At 40.4% G+C, this 23,049-nt stretch overlaps 1 protein-coding gene across 1 annotated transcript in view; it reads left to right on the forward strand.

Moving 5' to 3' along the window:
- Window positions 1-23,049, forward strand: part of EFCAB11 (EF-hand calcium binding domain 11) — a 143,559-nt gene that overhangs the window by 6,864 nt on the left and 113,646 nt on the right. Inside the window, exons 4-5 of the mRNA XM_065872719.1 lie at window positions 10,888-10,989; window positions 11,864-11,954. Coding sequence (XP_065728791.1) covers window positions 10,888-10,989; window positions 11,864-11,954 — 193 coding nt within the window. The remainder of the gene's footprint in view (window positions 1-10,887; window positions 10,990-11,863; window positions 11,955-23,049) is intronic.

The raw sequence follows: 23,049 nt of genomic DNA on the forward strand, positions 1-23,049 counted from the left end.
ACTAAATTATTTTAGTGCTCCACTTACCACAGATTTGGCCATTGAGTGCCTCCTTGAGCTGGCTTCTGTGTCCTTTAGACTGGCTTGACGTTTTTCTTTTTAAAAATCTTTTTATTTATAAATTTTGGATTTACAGAAGAGTTTACTAGATTATTTTTTGGATACAGGCTTGGTATCACATATTAAACATGACTTTTCGAACAATATTATTGCTAGGAGAAGTTGTTTTTGACATACTCCCTAACTTGATAGAATTTCCCCAGGCTTTAAATTTCATGTTAAAAATTTTCATGCTTTCAAAGTATTCAAATGTTGTTTCTTTGCTGTTCAATTTAGGTTGTAACTTCTTGGTGAAGCCTTCCTTACATATTTTCTCTGGGTTTCTATGTTAATATTCCAGTCTATAAAGATTTCTGTCTTCTGGCAGAAGGATTTCCCGCATTTTTTGCATTGTTAGGGTTTCTCTCCTTTAGGAGTCCCCTGAGAGTCAGTGAGTGATTCTGTCTGGATGCATGTCTTACGCTGCTCTTGCTTATGTAGTGTTTCTACATAAATACGTGTAGTTTGCCAAAAGCACTCTCACATTCATTATTCTCGGAGATTTTCTCCCTTATGTGTGTTCTTTGGTTCCGAATTAGGGATTTGACTTCACACGGAAGGTTTTCTTTCCTTAATCAGTTCTTTGATGTACAGACAGGTGTTATTCTGGAAGAAAGGTTACCCATGTTCTTTACAGGTGTAGTGAATTCTCTGATATAAAGGTTGACTTCTGAAAAAACCTTCCACATTCAGTATCCTGAGTTTTCCCCCCATGTGTATTAGCTCACATTTAGTAAGATATGACTTATACACATGTGTTACATTCATATGGTTTCTCTATGGGTAATTTGATGTACATTGAAGGGTAAATTCTGGCAGAAGGTTTTCCCACCTTCATTACATTCTAAAGGTTTCTCTTGAGTGTGAGTGCTCTGATACAAAATGAGGACTGCTCTGTGGCAAAAGGATCTTCCAAGTATGCGGTTGTTAGTTTCCTCCCCTGCCTTTTCTTTTTTTCTGATGTTTGAGAAAGGGTTGACTTGAGGCTGGAGATATTTTGTAAATTTCATGAACCTTTCCTCTCCTTCCTGAGTTCTCTAATGCTTGGATTTGGACTTCCTGCAGAAACAGTTCTCACATTTTTGCAGTCATGGAGCTTCCTTTTAATATTAGTTCTGATGTACATTAAAGCTTTAGGTTTTGAATGAGGTTCTTTACATTCCCTTCATGTGGCCTATCCCACACCTGAGTTCTCTTATGTATAATGAAAACTGCCTTATTATGGGACATTTTCTCAAATTCATAACAGTCTAAGGATTGCTTCAGAACTGGAGTTTTTGATGCTGAAAGTAGGCTTCCCTATGAGGGCTTTCCGACTTTGGTGATGTGCTCCGGGACCTGCTCCCGTATGCACATCCCTTGCATTTAATATCAGGGATATTATAGGTACTCTCACATCCACTTCCCCATCAGGTCATTAGGATGCTTCCTGTCACAGCATCTTTTCTTAATAATTAATTTTTAAGTATATTTCAAAAGGTTACAAAGTAAATTAGTCATCTGAGAAATTCAAGGGAAGATGGTTGGAGGAAAGAGGTCGAAGTGTAGGTGCTTAGTACCTTGCTCCAGAATTACTGTGGAAGGGGTTTCCTTAGTCTACAAGCTTCCAGGCTTTTCCCTTCCTCTTCTGGTCCTGATATCAACAGCAGATTAATTTTCCCAAAGTATCACTTTCTTCATGATTAAAGGAGTAGACTTAGCTTCAGTTCATGTCCCCTTGAAAGGGGAGACTCAAGACCACAGACATCCCAGGGAAAGAGTAAAATAGCCATCTTAGCAGGAAGTCACTGCTGAACTCTGAATGCTGCTAACATAAAAATTTTTCATTAGGACTGTTAGTAGTGAACCAATTTCAGACCAGCTCCTTTTCTCCCTTTCAGTGACATGAGTCACATTTACATGTTATTTTTCTTACAGGAAGAGAGTTTATACACAGATTATTTTACCAAATATATTATCGAAGAGAGTTTATACACAGATTATTCTACCAAATATATTATCTCTCTCCTTAATGTTTTGATCTTGAAGAACTGAAAGGTTGGCCTTGGCTTTCTGGGAGCTATTAATTCAGGTAATCAACTTCCCAGAGTTCTTCTGAGTAGCTGTGACTTGGGAATTCTCCCACTAGGTGTAGCTCTTCTTACATCCAGACAAGGTTGTGCCATATCTCCAGCATGCAACCCCAAAGGACCCTCCACACAGGGCCCATTTGCTGCCCAGCTTCCTGGGGGAAGGTCCAGACTCACATCTTGGATTGAGTCTGACTGGGCAGAGCCCTGACGATGCACACATTTCATACAGTAGCTAAACCTGGATGTCCAGACCCTGCTTCCCAAGGTCTCTCTAAAAGGTGGGTCGTTTCTGTAGAGGTTCCTTGTGAAAATTAAAAAGAGTGAAAAGTTAAGACAAAGCCATTAGAAGAGTAGGATGTCTCAAGGGAAGTCACACTGGGAGAATTTGAGGGCAGCCAGAATGAGTAGCAAAAAGGTGTTAATGACATTTTTAATGCCTATAACTTAACAAGCACGTGAGTATCAGCAAAAACTGTTTAGGCACCAGGAACAAGGAATTATATTAATGGGAGAAAAAAAAAATCAAGCCACTTGTTTAAGGAAGCAGCAGATCAGTGTTGGGATTGGTTCCAATACACACTATTGCTACCTAATTTTAGAGGGTTTTACTTCTGTTCTCTAAGGGTATAAGAACATTTCATATCTCCTCTAACTATAGAAAATGAAAGAAGTTTGCAACTAGAAGAGCCTAGAAAACAGTCATATATTTCCTTTTTTAAAATGAGGAAACTGAGCTCCAGAGAGGAATAAAAAATCTTAATCCCGGCATTTGATGGTTCTTTATTGGTTTATAAGATACTTTTACATGTGTTACAGTATTTATTATTATTATAGATAATAATTATAGCTTTGATTCCCTGAGTGTTCACCACGTGCAGACTCTGTGATGAGTATTATGCATGGATTGTTAAATTTAACACAACTCTATGTTAGGATTATCCCATTTTATAAGTTAAAACAATCCTGAAGCTTAGAGAGGTTAAGTAATCTGTGCAGGGTGGCAGACCACAGTAGTGTAATCTCCAAGCTTACCCTCTCAACCATTTGATAAACCCTTCCCTTGAGGTTAATAGTGTCATGGATCATATTGATGGAGCTGAGGCCAGTCTTCATTGTCCTGGGAACTTAATGAATGAATGAGTCGAAATCAGGAGTGGGTCAGTACACAAAACACAAATCACAAGGTTCTGTGCAGCCGCTAGAGGCTGATGTCAAATTTGGTTCCGAGCTACTGAGTGTCCAGATCAAACAGGGAATCACAACCAAGTGCAGAAGTCAGCATCCACACCACAGAAACTCCTTTTCTAGAGAGACATAGTTTTCCCCGATGTGGGATATTTCCCCCACGATGTCTCGTGGAGGAGAGACTGATAAGTGGACACTGATGTCCACAAACTGTTCAATAACTTCAGTGAAGTCTGTAAGGCCGTTTCTTGAACTTTTTTCGGCATAGGCCAGTGGTTTAATGCCAAACGTGTCTGGGCAGTTCTATGAAGGGCAAGACCATGTGTGATCTCAGATGGTTTGACTTCATTGTGGGATAAATCGTAGAGCATTTTATATGAATAACAACAGCTAAGATGTATAAGACTTTTGCTTAATCTGCTCAATGCACATCACCCCACTGCATTCTCACACAGCTGTCTGTGTGTTTTTAATCCCAGATTTATATAAAATATGCTTGAGGGAAAAAACCAGAACAAAATATCAGAATTTTGTTTCCACTGGGTGATTAGATCATGCTTTTTTCTCCCCTTTCTTTGTTTTTTTATATTGTTGCCCTTTCAATACACTGAACGTATTTTACTTTCATACTTAGAAATAAAAAAGCTTTCCAGGAGCTTACTTTTAAACTGCAACTTTAAACAATGGAAAAACCAAAGAGATTGATTCATTACAATGGTGATGATGGACTGTTTGACTCAGTCATGCTATCCAGGGTCAGTTTAATTGAAAAATAATTTGTGGATGATGAGGTTAATGGCTTTTATTTATTGCTATCTTGGCTGAGTTGTTTTGGGCCAGATAGTTCACTATAAAAGTATTCTTTTCCTAAATTTAAATGTCTGTTTTCTAGTCTTCTAAGTTACATTGTAAACACATTTTTTGTATTTGTTTTGTGTATATTTTGTTGTTTTGGGCCCCTATCTAAGGAACTGAGGCCGCCGTATAGCAGGTGTAGCAGGCTGTTGTTTGACTTCAGATTTCACTTGACTTCTTTGTTCATTTCTATCATCAGGAAACACATACACATTATACTTACCTTATCTTGAAATCATAGGACCATTTTATGGTATCGCCCACAGATATTCCCCTCTCAATTAGTGTATTTAATTCCCCATTTAAAGATGATGAGTAAGTTTCCTTGTAGGGGTAAAAAAGAATTAGGAGACACTGACCTAAAGACACTCTTTAAAAATATCATATTTGGGCTTCCCTGGTGGCGCAGTGGTTGAGAGTCTGCCTTCCGATGCAGGGGACACGGGTTCGTGCCCTGGTCCGGGAGGATCCCACGTGCCGCGGAGCGGCTGGGCCCGTGAGCCATGGCCGCTGGGCCTGCGCGTCCGGAGCCTGTGCTCCACAACGGGAGAGGCCACAGCAGTGAGAGGTCCGCATACCGCAAAAAACAAACAAAAAAACAAAACAAAACAAAACAAAAATCATATTTGATAGGGAAGATTAAAGAAGTATTGTCACTTCTGTGATGGCCAGATGTCACACGAACACAATAGACAAGACCTGTAAGGGTTTCAAAGGGAGCGGCACTCCCTTCCTGCCCGAGGTGTGGGCCAGAGCCGGATGTGGAAGGCTGGGTGGGGTTTGCAAAAGGTGGAGAAGCAAAGAGGAGAACAGGGAGAATGAATAAAGGCAGATGCCAGCTGCGAGCTTGTCCTCCAGCTCCTGGTGCTGCCTGTGCTCTGCTGGTGCCAGCATGGATGAAGAACTCCGTGCAAATTTAGACTTCCCTGCACAGTCCACACCCATGCAAACGTTGCCTGTCATGTCCTGGAGACTTTGCCGAGGTGTCTGTTAATGGTCCAGAGGAGGGGCTTTATTACTCACCACTCGCCCTCCATCACAGGTCCCTCCATCACTTTCTTCTCCTCCGCAGGGTCTCTTCCTGCATGCTAGCCCTGTGGGGTTTCTCCTACAGACCCCCTACCCCCAAGCGTCTCACCCTCTTCTCTCAGATCCCTGCCCCCCGTTTTACAGCGCGCCCTTTTGCCGGTCAACCCCTCAGATTTGCAGGCTCAAAGTGCTCCTCAGCTGTTCCTGTGTTGGTATCAAGTCCTGCGGTAACGGAAGCCCCCGCCCCCGTGGAGTGCTGCTTTCTCGTGCTGCCGCGGGGAGTGCGGTGCGAGCCGCAAGCCAGCTGCACCCCTGCGAGCAGCCCTGATGGAAGCTGAGAGTTGGAGAGGGGAAGATATAAGGATCAGTTTACCTGGAAGGAAGAGTGAAGCTTTAAATTCCAGAATAAGGGATCGGGGCTTTGCACTGATAACGCTGAGGAACCTTTGAAGGGTTATGAGCAGGAGATGTGCATAATAAAAAAAGATGACGATTCCTGTCCACGTTTGGTAGGAGTAAGGTTTCGTTGGTTCAGAATTCTCTATTCCACTGTAACCTGTTTTTACTCTTCCTCATTTCCCTCCCAATGATAGAGTAAAACTTGCTTTCTTCCATTAAGGTGGATTCTTTTCCCTTCATGCCCCTACTCTTATGCGTGTCGCTGGAAGAAAATATTAGTCCTCTGGATTTACTTACCCATCTTACTGTGACAACTCACTGCTCTTGATGCCCCGAAAGGCCTTCTGTCCTTACAATCTTTTTATGCAAACACATTCTATCCTTTTTTTTTTCCTGCATGGCCTCCAAAAGTCATAATCTGAATTTTATTTCTCAAACTAGAAAAGGCTTGTATTATACCTTTTAAAAGGCCACTTAATCCTTTTAAGCCCTTATTTTTAGGCATTTTCAATCCCTGGAAAAATTAATAGATGGCCCAATGACTGTGAGCCCTCTCTTTTCTACTAAATCCAGGACCAGACTTACAGTCTAAAACACTTGGCATTTTTATTATTTTCTCTTTCATTCTCGCAGGTTTATTGCAGTTTCTAATTTAAGCTCTCTGTGATAGCCAGAAACTAGATGACTACATTTTCAAGAGGATTTCTCTGTACGCACTGACCCTGAAGCTTAGAACTGTGAGCCACAAAAAAAAGAAAAAAAACAACTTTCGAGGGAAAATTGATATAGTTTTATTGGACTTTTTGAATATTTCCACCCCTGTGGTGAAAGATGATTACCTTCCTAGGAAATTGCTTAAAAACAAAAAAGGGGGAAAAGATAACACTTCTGTATATGATGTATCTATATCACATGTATTAAGTAGATTGGAAAGTAAAAAATATATATATTCATTATAGAACATGAAGAGTCCATTTCGCCAAGAGTAGTTTATAAAATGGAAGGGAGTGCTTTCAGTGATACGGAAAATGCACAGACTTGCAGAGTCTGGAAGGATTCGTAAAGATCATTGGTCCCAGTGGCCTTTGAGGCATGATCCTCAGTCTTGTGTCCTGTGGGGGGCACTTGCAGAGGCACTGCTGGAGAGGGAACGGTGAGGAGCCCACCTCACTGCAAACCGAATAGCTTTGCCTTCATCTCCACACACTGGGCGTTCCTGTTTTAGAAAGAAGAACCTTTCCTACAGCTAAAACAAAGTCAGAAAACTACCGGTAGAGTCCAGCTACCCGGGCAACTTCTGAACACCTTCTGCAGATTAATAATGAACACAGATAAACATATAGGTCTACGTGGTTCCTGTTGTGATCCCAACGTCTAGCTACAGCAAAGTGTGTTTAGGTAACTTTTATTGCTGGGACAGTTTACAGAGAAGACCCAACCTCGTATTTGGAATTAGAATGTTCTGAACATACTTTCACTCCAGGGGTGGAAACAGGTAATGCATTTCTCATTGTGTATGAAATGTGGTGGCAGTAGAATTATGGAAAGTCTTTGTGAAGTGGTAATTTTAGGTTTGAATGTTGTGACAGCAGGTGGAGCTAGTAGTAGGAACTCTATTTCTAGGCTATTTAAACAGCAGTAAGACATATAAAACTTACATTAATGTGTTTGCATTACAGAGCTGTAGGAATAGCAAACCTTTTATGCCTTGGCTTTGGAAAGTGATCATACTACTACAACATGAGAGCTCAGCTGAATGGAAACTTCTCTATCCTTTTTAGAAAAGGGACTTGCATGGTATTGAATGCATTTGTATGTGTTGCCATCGAAGATTAAGACAAGGGGATGGGGATGGGGCAGTGAGATATGTTTACATGGTTTAATATTGACTTTAAAAAATAAGGTATCCGAGCCTGCGGGAAAATAGGGGAAAATAGTGTGAATGAACTTGATTACGTAAATAGAGTTATTTGCATTATTAGATGGTTTCTTCTTTTTAAATGGTAATAAACATATAGTTGAAATCCACATATATTTTCTCCTAGGGAACACTAAAGAACATGTGCTTTTTATCCCCCAAGATATGAAATAAAGACCTGACTACTGGGCTTCCCTGATGGCGCAGTGGTTCAGAGTCCACCTGCCGATGCAGGGGACGCGGGTTCGTGTCCTGGCCTGGGAGGATCCCACATGCCGCAGAGCGGCTGGGCCCGTGAGCCATGGCCGCTGAGCTTGCGCTCCACAATGGGAGAGGCCACAACAGTGAGAGGCCCGCGTACCGCAAAAAAAAAAAAAAAAAAGACCTGACTACTTTATAGCCCCAAGTACGGATGAGTTTTCTGAATATGTGGTTTAAAATATATCATTCACCACTCATGCACTTTTTTTTTCTTGTGAATCTGAATCACACATTGAACCATGGAACTGTGCTTTTTTTCTTACCGTTTCCCGAAATCAGATGCAATTAAATGAAGAGCAAATATTATGCATTCATTTCCTTTTCCTCTGAATTTTGTTTGTTTTTTACTGTGTCATAGGTATTAAGAAATTGGGGTTTCTAAAATGACGATTTTGCTGGATATGTGAATAAATAGAGACCTACTTTTTGGCATTAATTTACAGTTATAAGAGCATTTAAAACACATTTTAACGCTTTTTGCTGAAAACTAGAAATAACGTCTTCCTATGATTTTATTTACTTATTCAACAAACATGTGAGGAATGCCTCCTACAAGCAGGTATCTGCTTGGAATTAGAATGTTCTGAACATACTTTCACTCCAGGGGTGGACACAGGTAATGCATTTCTCATTGCATATGAAATGTGGTGGCAGTAGAATTATGGAAAGTCTTTGTGAAGTGGTAATTTTAGGTTTGAATATTGTGTGGATAAATTTTGACAACAGGCAGTCCTTTCCCTCAGTGTGTCTCAGGCAGACGTGTGGCCAAATAGTTACCATGGGACCCAATGAGAATGGAGCTGCATCACTGCACATCCTCCACTGCCATGGGGGAAATGCTAATTCCATACAATGTGTATTTATTAAGCACATGCCAAGCACTCTGGTAGGTGCCAGGAGATACGCCTGCTGCTGCTTTCTTGACTCTTGCTCTTGGTTTTCTCCGAAGCCTCAAACAGCTTACGTCTCCAAATTGCAGCTCCATCTCAGCACCACCCCCATCCTGCTTCCCCTCGTCTTTCTTATCTCTTTAAATGACTCCTCAAACCACCTAGTCCTCAAGCCAGAACCTAGGGCTTATTCTTGACATCTTCTTTCTCTTGCACTACGTCTGACCCTCCATCTTTTCTGCAATATGTCTGGAACCTTCCCCTGCCCTCCGTTCCTGCTGCCTGCACCCTCGTGACCACATCTCCTGCCAGTAGGATCCTAACGAGTCTCCTTTTTTATATTCAGCTTTCTCCCCAGTCCTTTTTCAAAACAATAGCCAGAGAGGTCTTTCCAAAATCTGAATCAGATCATGTCACTTCTCAGTTCAAACTTTATTGACTTCCTATCACAACTGAAATAAAAATCAGATTATTTCCCGGGACCCATGAGGGGCTGTGCGTTCGGGCCCCTGCCCACCTCACCAGCGCCATCTTCACCACATTCGAGCCCCTGTGGCCTGTTTTCACTTCTCCCACTCCCCACCCCGTGGCCTTGGCACGTGCTCTTTCCACGGCCTGGGATGCTCTTCTTCCCACCTTTAGCCAGTTGGTGTCTTCTCATCACTTAGGTCTTAGCCTAACTATTACCTCCTCTGCGAGATCTCTCCTTCCCCAGAGTCTGCTCTACGGGAGGATTTCTGTGACGCGTTTTATACCCTCCTGTTTTCCCCTTGTTGCGCACGCCACAGTTTGCAATTATGTGTACGTTTGTCATTGAATCTGTATCATCACCGTCTGTGTCACTAGACCAGTGACCCTTGGCACTGGAATCGTGTGTGTTCTCTTTTCCCCTCTATTCCCAGAGCTTAATGCAGTGCCTGGCACCCAGTGGGTCCTAAAGAGTTGTAAGAGAATCATTCATAAACACATAAAGATAGATGGACTTTTTAAATTTCTGAATCTTTAACTACAAGTAAGAAAAATGTGGAAAATTAAGAAAACTATTTTCGACTTTTTAAAAAACCATCGGAACTATTTCGGGAAATGTGTATAGTTCAGTATACCTCACCAAAATATTCCCTTTTGGAAAGGGTGCAAGTTCTTAAAAATTAGCACGTGGTTATTGTGTGATTTGGGGCTATTTTTAAAACAGTGATACATTTTTAAATGGAAATTCTGACTTGTAAAAACGAACTGCTCTTTTTAGATATTTAGGACTCAGTTCACTAGAATGTTTAAATTCTTGGCTGCATTCTTTAAACCTACTACAAAGATCACATTAGAATTCTTTTTTTTTTTTTTTTTTTTTTTTGCGGTACGCGGGCCTCTCACTGTTGTGGCCTCTCCCGTTGTGGAGCACAGGCTCCGGATGCGCAGGCTCAGCGGCCATGGGTCACGGGCCCAGCCGCTCCTCGGCATGTGGGATCTTCCCAGACCGGGGCACGAACCCGTGTCCGCTGCATCGGCAGGCGGACTCTCAACCACTGCGCCACCAGGGAAGCCCTAGAATTCATTTTAATAGACATTGTAAGCACAGTATCCAATCTCATATGATCATGCTGGGCTCTTTTATTATGAGAATCACAGGAAGCAGAGCCTGAGGCTGCAGAACAGTCATGGGAGGTAGCTAAGGCTGGGGACAGTGCCAACGCTATTGTTTATGGAATGTTCTCTCCACCTTTATCTGTGGTATGCAGTTGGTATTGACTTTTGAGAAACTACTTCTTCGCCCCGATCTCCCAGCTGGAAAAAAAACCTGTCGTAATGACATCTGGCTAGGAAAAAAGGGATCAAAGATGCATAAGGAAAGAAAATTATGAGACCTTATTTTATAAGTAGTTTCGGGCCTGTCTGTTAGATCTGTCAGAGGGAAGAGTGTCATACTTTTTCGAGGTCATCATCTTTTATCTCCGGGAAGAGCTCAGTGAGCTCCGAAAGTGTCTATCCTTTTTGCCATCGATTGCTAATGTGGAGTCTACTTAGCTTTAGGAAATGTCTTTTCAACTTTAGAGATCTTTATGAATAAATACTACTCACCAAAAATTAAGATAACATTTGTTTGTGGTAGTATCACTTTCTGTTTATGGTTTGTTTCCTTCTTAAAGAGGAAGAAAGTAAATTGTTTTTTTCCAACTTTTAGGGATATTACTTAAGGAGTTTTTAGACATTGTAAGGAAAAAGAATGAAGCTCAAGTATATCGGAATGAAATAAGACACATCTTCACAGCTTTTGACAGGCACTGTAAGTATCTCTAAAGTGTTTTGATATAAAAAATGGCTGTTAAGGAACTGTGAATGGGAACATATTCAGTAACTAAAATAATAAACTTGGAAGGTTATTTTACTGTATTCATTAGCTATTACCTTAGATGTTGGTGTACATTTTTTTTCTCCGTCACAATCTTAAATTCTTGACACTTACGATGGGTGAAATAATATCTACAGTTATATAATTATACAATACTTATGATTTGCCTGCAGTGTAATAGGGACAACAGAAGGGCTGGCCGTGCGGGGATATAGGTGAAGAGCTACTTATGGAAGTTTGGGAGACCATGAGGCCTTTTTTGCCGACTCCTCCTTTGACCCACACATAATTGGAGGAATTGTTTTCCCACGCTGGGGTGGCCCAGAGGAGTAGCTTCAGACCCCCTCCCCACATAACACAGGGTTGAAAGACTTGTGGAGTCCAGGTTCAGTATTTTGGCTTCTGTAATGGTTTTCCTCTAAATAATAATATAGTTCTAATACCAAGCAAGAAAAAAATGTGAATTTTGAAGAATGAATTATTTTGGCAATTCACAAAGACTTGAAGCCTAATGCCATTGTTGCAGTGTCTGTCCCTTAGTCCTTTACCTGGGAGTCAGGGAATCAGCAAATCATGGGGCTGGAAGAAACCTGCAGGAGCATCTGGGGCTGTACTGAGGGAGAGTATTACTAGATTCTCAAATTCTTCCAACAAGACAATCTCAGATTACCTTATATGTAAAATCAACTGTAATTTACTGCTTTTCTCCTAGTAATAGATTAAAGTCTCACACGTAGGTTATGGCTGAAATAGCAGTTCATGGGGCTGATAGAAGTGTGTGAATGTTATGTATTCTGGTTTCAAATAGATCGTGGATATTTAACTCTGGAAGATTTCAAAAAAGCATTTAAGCAGGTGGCTCCCAAGTTATCGGAAAGGATTATTCTCGAGGTATTCAGGTAAGGTGCCAAAATCTTTATGTATACCCACCCCTTGATTTACCATTTGCTTTTACAAGTTTCCAGTTTTATGGAGAACACTCATTTATGCTTATTTTTCACTAGTGAACATTTTCATCTTACAGCATATTGTCATGGTCCAGGAGAGAATTTTTTTTTTTTTTTTTTTTGCGGTACGCGGACCTCTCACTGCTGTGGCCTCTCCTGTTGCGGAGCACAGGCTCCGACGCACAGGCTCAGCGGCCATGGCTCATGGGCCCAGCCACTCCGCAGCACGTGGGATCTTCCCGGACTGGGGCACGAACCCGTGTCCCCTGCATCAGCAGGCGGACTCTCAACCACTGTGCCACCAGGGAAGCCCCAGGAGAGAATTTTATAGTTAGCTATTAGTCCATCTACACCTTGACAGTGGGCTCTAAAGTGGGTGGAGTGCTTGTATACTAGGAAGGTGCAAAAATCATTTGTTAGTAGGGGTGGAGAGGAGCAGAAAGAAAGTAGAACTTCTTTGTATATTTATGTATTGACCAAAACCCCCCCCCCGAAGCTTTATTAATATTTAATATGGATGCTGGTGTTCTCCCATGGTCTGTATTTCATCAGATATGGGTTTCAAATGGTCCTTGAGTTATCTGGAGAGTAGAGTTGGGTTGATCAGTGGTGGCGCCTCCTTCATTTGTTTTCAAAGTTATAGACCCATGTTGCAGTTCACACACACCTGATGAAGTAGATTTAAAGACTATATTATGTTTTCTTTATAAACTAATTCTGACAAAATGGCAAGTGGCTTAAAAGCAGTTTCCGTTAGGAAACTGCAGATTGAAAGTAGTAAGAATAGTGTAAGCACATGCTTGCAAAGAAAATTGCAGAGTTGCCTCTTCTCTGACTGCTAACATGAGTTCCTCATCAACCCTGTTACCAGGTGTGTTAATTAGGGTTTCATACAGCAGTAAGAGCTAGAAAACCCAGAACAACAAAGCTCAAAAAAGAGAGCAATAAACACAGGAGAGTCCAGGGCTGATTTGATGGCAGCACAGCTGTGAAGGACCCAGATTCCTCCCCTCTTGTTGTTCGGCTGCCTCAGCATCTGGCTTCTCCCTCTTGCTTCAAGATGGCTCCCGAGGTTTCAGCCATCACACCTGAATTCCAGCTAGGTAGGCCAAAAGGGAGCAGAAGATAAGCCCCTCCCTTTAAGGCTATCCATTATTTCTTCCTACATCTCAGTGACCAAAACTTAGTTCCAAGGCCACGAATAGCTACAAGGGGGAGGTGGGTCTGGAAAATGTAGTCCCTGCTTTGGGCAGTCATGTGCGCTCAAATGGAGTTTCTGATACTGAGGAAGAAGGAGAGAACAGATACTGGGGGACATCTGGCAGGTGTTCCCATGTGGATAAAAGTAATTTCGTGAAATCTGACCGGAAGCCAGCCCTGCTCAGTAGGAATTATCAAGCAGGTTATTTGAAATAAAGATCTGCGCTCACTGTCATTAACAGTGACATATATGAAATTCTTTTGCTGCATCATTTGCAAGCAGATTATTGAGCAAGCTATTGAAGAGCAAAGGAGTTCAAGCCAGGCGCAGACAAAGTGCCTGAGGCCAGTATTACTTAGGTGATTCCAGAACATCAAGACCTTTAAAATATAGTAGCATCTTTGTGCACACTTTGTGATGAGAAGAGTAATGAAAGTCAATGTATTTCTACCACATGGTGGTGGTTTTTTCACAAAAAGAATTACTTCGTTTTACTTTTACAAAAAGACACGTGTCCGTCTTCCCTGGTGGCGCAGTGGTTAAGAATCCTCCTGCCAATGTGGGGGACACGGGTTTGAGCCCTGGTCCGGGAAGATCCCACATGCCGCGGAGCAGCTAAGCCCATGCACCACAGCTACTGAACCTGTGCTCTAGAGCCCACGAGCCACAACTACTGAGCCTGCGCACCACAACTACTGAAGCTGGCGTGCTTAGAGCCCGTGCTCCACAACAGGAGAAGCCACCGCAATGAGAAACCCGTGCACCGCAACGAAGAGTAGCCCTCGCTCACCGCAACTAGAGAAAGCCCGTGCACAGCAATGAAGACCTAATGCAGCCAAAAATAAATAAATAAAATTTAAAAAGACAAGTGTCCAAATTTGCTGACCTTTTTGTGTTAAATGGTTTCAGGAGGTGCCCCCTTGTACCACATATATAATTTTGAAAAATCCACTTAAATATAGCCATTCAAGATAGAAGCAGTCTTTGAACAGTGAGTGGGAAAGTAACTGCTTCTCAAAAGAAATCTACGTTATTGGGAGAGCATTTTTGAAAATAGACATTTGGCAATGTGATTCTGTTTTAAAAAATGTGTACACCTATTGAAACCTTCATACCTGCATGTTTAATAAGTTAAAAATGGAATGTTCTAATCTGGTGAAAAAAGTCATACAAAGTTGCAGTGGTTTAAGAAAAAAAAGTCATGAAGAACCTAGGAGCAAGACGGGAATAAAGACACAGACCTACTAGAGAATGGACTTGAGGATATGGGGAGGGGGAAGGGTAAGCTGTGACAAAGTGAGAGAGTGGCATTGACATATATACACTACCAAACGTAAAATAGATAGCTAGTGGGAAGCAGCCGCATAGCACAGGGACATCAGCTGGGTGGTTTGTGACCACCTAGAGGGGTGGGATAGGGAGGGTGGGAGGGAGGGAGACGCAAGAGGGAAGAGATGTGGGAACATATGTATATGTATAACTGATTCACTTTGTTATAAAGTAGAAACTAACACACCATTGTAAAGCAATTATACTCCAATAAAGATGTTTAAAAAATGTAAAATATTTAAGGTAAACTCATAAGAGCTTATTTTTATTATAAAGTAAATAAAATTCTTAGAACAGTTTCTGGTAAACAGTAGGAACTCAATAAATGTAAACTATTTTATTTGTAATCACATAACTGCCCAGATAATCCGTAAAATTTATTAATCATCCTCTAAAAAAAATAATAAAAATAAATAAATAAATAAAATAAAAATTAAAAAAAAAGTTTCAGTGGTTTGAGAGCACAGTTTTTAAAAGTATAAAAATTCAATAGCTTTGATAAGTTTTCAAGAGCAACTAATTGGTATCAGGAGTGATGGATATTTATTAGCTGAATTTCAATTAACAATACCAACAAACTAATTAAAAAAAAAACCCTTAAGCTTTTTCATTATCAGAGGATGGAATTAAAAACAGGGATTCGGTGTCATGATACCCTTTTCCCATTTAGATCTACATACCTTTGTGAGGTATCTCTGACAGCCGTTAAGACCAAATAGTAAAACAAACTGAACTTGAAATTGCTCAGTCACAAAGGATCCAACCGAGATGTTCAGAAATAATAAAGTATGTGTAATCACATTGCTCTTGTTAGATGTTATTAATAATTTCAAGTGATGGCAAAAAGTCATTTGCCATTAATGAATAAAATGTTTTTACCTTTAATTCCTTAGAAATTTCTGTATTACATTTTATAATGAACATAACATATTAATATTGTGGCACATGTCCCTATAATCTATACATAAATATATTCATATGCCCACAAATCTTGTACTTCCCAGGATTGCGATCAAAACCGTTTAGAGACTACTACAGTAAACAGCCAAACAAGGCATTTTAGCTAACTGAACATGCCCTGCTTAAAGTCTCATTTGTATTATTATTTATAGCACCACAATCCCTAAACCAGAATAAATGATGCATGATAAGAATTAAATGAAGTTGTGACACCAAAAGAGAGAAAAATATTTCCTCTGAGTGTAAACTGAAATTGGCCAGAGAAACAGAGATGTCTAACTTCCACATGTCTCTGTTTCAGTGGTACAAATAATTTTCAAGAATAAGGAAAAGAAGGATTTCCCTGGTGGTCTAGTGGTTAAGACTCTGCGCTTCCACTGCAGGGGGCACGGGTTCGATCCCTGGTCGGGGAACTAAGATCCTGCATGCTGTGCGGCGTGGCCAAAAAAAAAAAAAGAAAGAATAAGGAAAAGAAGAGCAGCTGCTGGGGCCTTAGTGATGATGCAAATTACATAATGTTTCTAAGGTTAGACACTGTGTGAGAAGCTTGAATAGCTTTGACTTAATTCACACTTAAGTGTGAATGGAGTTCATTCCCAGGTTCACAGTTACTCAGAAGAAAGCTGATATATGAAGACCACTATAAAAAGGCGGCCAGAGAGGGAGACTTCCAATATGACCAGAGTCAGCTGTGGTTTGAATGATGAAAGAAGTTTTCACAATCTTCAATTCTTAGATTGCCGGATTCTTCCCAAAGAAACTTCTAGGACCAAGAGTAGTCTCTTTCCAGAAGGCTTGTGATACTTGCTCATATCACACCTTCATTTTATAAGACAAACCAACCAACCACAACAATAAAACCAACTAAACACCCAAAGCAAACCGTCCAGAAAGACAGATTTGAAGCATAAGGCATCAAAGAATCATTTCATCTTGTAACTTGATGGAAACACTGGAGTATCATTCATTAAATCTGAGGGCTTTACAAGAAGTAAATGAGATACGTTTATAAAGTTTGTGAATTGTTCACTAACTACTCTGGTGGTGTTTACTTTTAGCGATTTTTTCATGAATAAAAGCAACGTGGTTTTTAAAAAAGTGTATATTGTCAGTATTCGTAATATTCATAACCTGTTCTGCTATCATAACCTTTTTAAAAAAATCTTAGTTCTATAGTTAAATGGATTCAAAGCTCACCTCCAGACTTTGTGCTATAGTTTCTGCTAAGCTGAAGTCTATCCTCTAGGTAGGGTTCATAAGAACTATATTCCCTGGTGTCTTCCATGTTCAACAATGTTTATCTGAGCCATTGTCCTTGAATAAAAACATATAATAGATTGAACATTAACATTTTTAAAAAATTAATTAATTTAGGGGCTAGCCTGGTGACGCAGTGGTTAGGAATCCGCCTGCCAATGGAGGGGACACGGGTTCGAGCCCTGGTCTGGGACGATCCCACATGCCGCAAAGAAACTAAGCCCACGAGCCACGACTGCTGAACCCCACACGCCTAGAGCCCGTGCTCCGCAACAAGCGAAGCCACTGGAAGGAGAAGCCGGCGCACCACAACAAAGAGTAGCCCCCGCTCGCCGCAACTACAGAAAGCCCGTGCCCGGCAACGAAGACCCAACGTAGCCAAAGATAAATTATTTTTTATTTGTGGTGTGTGGGCTCAGTAGTTGTGGCTCGTGGGCTTAGTTGCTCCGCGGCATGTGGGATCTTCGCAGACCAGGGCTCGAACTTGTGTCCCCTGCATTGTCAGTAGGTTTCTTAACCACTGCGTCACCAGGAAAGTCCAAACATTAACATTTTTGAATCACATTCTTTTTCTCTGAAAATGCTGATTGTGCTTATGTTGGAAGTCCTTTTAAATTGTTTAATTTCTATTTCTTTTGCTCAAATTGTTCACCATGTTTCTCAGTATATTTTCAGCAGTGTCTGTTCTCCTTTGTGCTGTGTCCAATGTGGCTTTTTTGTTGTTGTTATGGTTTTTTTTTAATATCTTTATTGGAGTATAATTGCTTTACAATGTTGTGTTAGTTTCTGCTGTATAACAAAGTGAATCAGCTATACGTAAATATGTATTCCCATATCCCCTCCCTCTTGCATCTCCCTCCCACCCTCCCTATCCCACCCCTCTAGGTGGTCACAAAGCACCGAGCTGATCTCCCTGTGCTATGCGGCTGCTTCCCACTAGCTATTTTACATTTGGTAGTGTATATATGTCCATGCCACTCTCTCACTTCGTCCCAGCTTACCCTTCCCCCTCCCTGTGTCCTCAACCCATTCTGTACGTCTGCATCTTTATTCCTGTCCTGCCCCTATGTTCATCAGAACCACTTTTTTTTCGATTTCATATATATGTGTTTGCATACAATATTTGTTTTTCTCTTTCTGACTTATTTTACTCTGTATGACAGACTCTAGGTCCATCCACCTTACTACAAATAACTCAGTTTTGTTTCTTTTTATGGCTGAGTAATATTCCATTGTATATATGTGCCACATCTTCTTTATCCATTCATCTGTCGATGGACACTTAGGTTGCTTCCGTGTCCTGGCTATTGTAAGTAGAGCTGCAGTGAACATTGTGGTACATGTCTCTTTTTGAATTATGGTTTTCTCAGGGTATATGCCCAGTAGTGGGATTACTGGGCCATACGGTAGTTCTATTTTTAGTTTTTTAAGGAACCTCCATACTGTTCTCCATAGTGGCTGTATCAATTTACATTCCCACCAACAGTGCAAGAGGGTTCCCTTTTCTCCACACCGTCTCCAGCATTTATTGTTTGTAGATTTTGTGATGATGACCATTATGACCGGTGTGAGGTGATACCTCATTGTAGTTTTGATTTGCATGTCTCTAATGATTAGTGATGTTGAGCATCCTTTCATGTGTTTGTTGGCAATCTGTATATCTCATTTGGAGAAATGTCTATTTAGGTCTTCTGCCCATTTTTGGATTGGGTTGTTTGTTATTTTGATATTGAGCTGCATGAGTTGCTTATATGTTTTGGAGATGAATCCTTTGTCAGTTGCTTCATTTGCAAAAATTTTCTCCCATTTTGAGGGTTGTCTTTTGGTCTTGTTTATGGTTTCCTTTGCTGTGCAAAAGCTTTTAAGTTTCATTATGTCCCATTTGTTTATTTTTGGTTTTGTTTCCGTTTTTCTAGGAGGTGGGTCAAAAAGGATCTTGCTGTGATTTATGTCTAAGAGTGTTCTTCCTATGTTTTCCTCTGAGAGTTTTATTGTGTCTGGTCTTATATATTTAGGTCTTTAATGCATTTTGAGCTTATTTTTGTGTATGGGGTTAGGAAGTGTTCTAATATCATTCTTTTACATGTAGCTGTCCAGTTTTCCCAGCACCACTTATTGGAGAGGCTGTCTTTTCTCCATTGTATATTTTTGCCTCCTTTATCAAAGATGAGGTGACCATATGTGTGTGGGTTTATCTCTGGGCTTTCTATCCTGTTCCATTGATCTATATTTCTGTTTTTGTGCCAGTACCATATTGTCTTGATTACTGTAGATTTGTAGTATAGTGTGAAGTCAGGGAGCCTGATTCCTCCAGCTCCATTTTTCTTTCTCAAGATTGCTTTGGCTATTCGGGGTCTTTTATGTTTCCATACAAATTGTGAAATTTTTTGTTCTAGTTCTGTGAAAAATGCCATTGGTAGTCTAATAGGGATTACATTGAATCTGTAGATTGCTTTGGGTAGTAGAGTCATTTTCACAGTGTTGATTCTCCCAATCCAAGAACATGGTATCTCTCTCCATTTGTTTGTACCATCTTTAATTTCTTTCGTCAGTGTCTTACAGTTTACTGCATACAGGTCTTTTGTCTCCTTAGGTAGGTTTATTCCTAGGTATTTTATTCTTTTTGTTGAAATGGTAAATGGGAGTGTATCCTTAATGTCTCTTTCAGATATTTCATCATTGGTGTATAGGAATGCAAGACATTCCTGTGCATTAATTTTGTATCCTGCTACTTTACCAAATTCATTGATTAGCTCTAGTAGTTTTCTGGTGGCATGTTTAGGATTCTCTATGTATAATATCATGTCATCTACAGCTTACTTCTTCTTTTCCGATGTGGATTCCTTTTATTTCTTTTTCTTCTCTGATTGCTGTGGCTAAAACTTCCAAAACTATGTTGAGTAACAGTGGTGAGAGTGAGCAACCTTGTCTTCTTCCTGATCTTAGTGGAAATTGTTTCAGTTTTTCACCACTGAGAATGATGTTGGCTGTGGGTTTGTCATATATGGTCTTTATTATGTTGAGGTAAGTTCCCTCTATGCCTACCTTCTGGAGCGTTTTTATCGTAAATGGGTGTTGAATTTTGTTGAAAGCTTTTTCTGCATCTATTGAGATGATCATATGGTTTTTATCCTTCAGTTTGTTAATACGGTGTATCACATTATTGATTTGTGTATATTGAAGAATCCTTGCATTCCTTGGATAAACCCCACTTGATCATGGTGTATGATCCTTTTAATGTGCTGTTGGATTCTGTTCGCTAATATTTTATTGAGGATTTTTGCATCTATGTTCATCAGTGATATTGGCCTGTAGTTTTCGTTTTTTGTGACATCTTTGTCTGGTTTTGGTATCAGGGTGGTAGTGGCCTCATAGAATGAGTTTGGGTGTGTTCTTCCCTCTGCTATCTTTTGGAAGAGATTGAGAAGAATAGGTGTTAGCTCTTCTCTAAATGTTTGATAGAGTTAGCCTGTGAGGCCATCTGGTCCTGGGCTTTTGTTTGTTGGAAGATTTTTTTTTTTTTTTTTCTGGTATGCAGGCCTCTCACTGTTGTGGCCTCTCCTATTGCGGGATGCACAGGCTCAGCGGCCATGGCTCACAGGCCTAGCCACTCTGCGGCGTGTGGGATCTTCCAGGACCGGGGCACGAACCCGTGTCCTCTGCATCGGCAGGCAGACTCTTAACCACTGCACCACTAGGGAAGCCCCCTGTTGGAAGATTTTTAATCACAGTTTCAATTTCAGTGCTTGTGATTGATCTGTTTATATTTTCTATTTCTTTCTGGTTCCATCGTGGAAGGTTGTGCTTTTCTAAGAATTTGTCCATTTCTTCCAGGTTGTCCATTTTATTGGCATATGGTTGCTTGTAGTAATCTCTCATGATCCTTTGTATTTCTGCAGTGTCAGTTGTTACTTCTCCCTTTTCATTTCTAATTCTGTTGATTTGAGTCTTCTCCCTTTTTTTCTTGATGAGTCTGGCTAATGGTTTATCAATTTTGTTTATCTTCTCAAAGAACCAGCTTTTAGTTTTATTGATCTTTGCTCTCCTTTCCTTCATTTCTTTTTCATTTATTTCTGATCTGATCTTTATGATTTCTTTCCTTCTGCTAACTTTGGGGTTTTTTTGTTCTTCTTTCTCTAATTGCTTTAGGTGCAAGGTTAGGTTGTTTATTCGAGATGTTTTCTGTTTCTTGAGGTAGGATTGTATGGCTATAAACTTCCCTCTTAGAACTGCTTTTGCTGAATTCCATAGGTTTTGGGTCATCATGTTTTTTCATTGTCATTTGTTTCTAGGTAGTTTTTGATTCCCTCTTTGATTTCTTCAGTAATCTCTTGGTTATTTAGTAGCGTATTGTTTAGCCTCCATGTGTTTGTAGTTTTTACAGATATTTTTCTGTAATTGATATCTAGTCTCATAGTGTTGTGGTTGGAAAAGATACTTGATACGATTTCAGTTTTCTTAAATTTACCAAGGCTTGATTTGTGTCCCAAGATATGATCTGTCCTGGAGCATGTTCCATGAGCACTTGAGAAGAAAGTGTATTCTGTTGTTTTTGGATGGAATGTTGTATAAATAGCAATTAAGTTCATCTTGTTTAATGTGTCATTTAAAGCTTGTGTTTCATTAGTTATTTTCATTTTGGATGATCTGTCCATTTGTGAAAGTGGGGTGTTAAAGTCCCCAACTATTATTGTGTATCTGTCGAGTTCCCCTTTTATGGCTGTTAGCATTTGCCTTATGTTTTGAGGCAAATGCTCCTATGTTGGGTGTGTAAATATTTCCAATTGTTGTGTCTTCTTGGTTTGATCCCTTGATCATTATGTAGTGTCCTTCTTTGTCTCTTGTAATAGTCTTTATTTTAAAGTCTGTTTTGTCTGATATGAGAATTGCTACTCCAGCTTTCTTTTGATTTCCATTTGCATGGAATATCTTTTTCCATCCCCTCACTTTCAGTCTGTATATGTCCCTAGGTCTGAGGTGGGTCTCTTGTAGATAGCATATTTATGGGTCTTGTTTTTGTATCCATTCAGCCAGGCTATGTCCTTTGGTTGGAGCATTTAATCCATTTACATTTAAGGTAATTATCAATATATATGTTCCTATTACCATTTTCTTAATTGTTTTGGGTTTGTTGTTGTAGGTCTTTTCCTTCTCCTGTGTTTCCTGCCTAGAGAAGTTCCTTTAGCATTTGTTGGAAAGCTGGTTTGGTGGTGCTGAATTCTCTTAGCTTTTGCTTGTCTGTAAAGGTTTTAATTTCTCTGTTGAATCTCAGTGAGATCCTTGCCGAGCAGAGTAATCTTGGTTGTAGGTTTTTCCCTTTCATCACTTTAAACATGTCCTGCCACTCCCTTCTGGGTTGTAGAGTTTCTGCTGAAAGATCAGCTGTTAACCTTATGCGGTTCCCTTGTATGTTATTTGTTGCTTTTCCCTTGATGCTTTTTTTTTTTTTTTTTTGTGGTACGCGGGCCTCTCACTGTTGTGGCCTCTCCCGTTGTGGAGCACAGGCTCCGGACGCGCAGGCTCAGCGGCCATGGCTCACGGGCACAGCCGCTCCGCGGCATGTGGGATCTTCCCGGACCGGGGCACGAACCCGTGTCCCCTGCATCGGCAGGCGGACTCTCAACCACTGCGCCACCAGGGAAGCCCTCCCTTGATGCTTTTAATATTTTTTCTTTGTATGTAATTTTTGATAGTTTGATTAATATGTGTCTTGTAGTGTTTCTCCTTGGATTTATCCTGTATGGGACTCTCTGTGCTTCCTGGAGTTGATTGACTATTTCCTTTCCCATGTTAGGGAAGTTTTCAACTATAATCTCTTCAAATATTTTCTCAGACCCTTTCTTTATCTCTTCTTCTTCTGGGACTCGTATAATTCAAATGTTGGTGCGTTTAATGTTGTCCCAGAGATCCCTGAGACTGTCTTTAATTGTTTTCATTCTTTTTTCTTTATTCTGCTCTGTGGTAGTTATTTCCACTATTTTATCTTCCAGGTCACTTATCTGGTCTTCTGCGTCATTTATTCTGCTATTGATTCCTTCTAGAGAATTTTTAATTTCATTTTTTGTGTTGTTCATCATTGTTTGTTGTTTGTTTGCTCTTTCGTTCTTCTGGGTCCTTGTTAAATGTTTCTTGTAGTTTCTCCATTCTGTTTCCAAGATTTTGGATCATCTTTACTGTCATTACTCTGGATTCTTTTTCAGCTGGCTGCCTATTTGCACTTCATTTGTCTGGTCTGGTGGGTTTTTGCCTTGTTTCTTCATCTGCTGTGTGTTTCTCTGTGTTCTTATTTTGCTTAACTTA

The sequence above is a fragment of the Phocoena phocoena genome, chromosome 2 (genome assembly GCF_963924675.1).
Source record: "Phocoena phocoena chromosome 2, mPhoPho1.1, whole genome shotgun sequence".
Classification (NCBI taxonomy): Eukaryota; Metazoa; Chordata; class Mammalia; order Artiodactyla; family Phocoenidae; genus Phocoena; species Phocoena phocoena.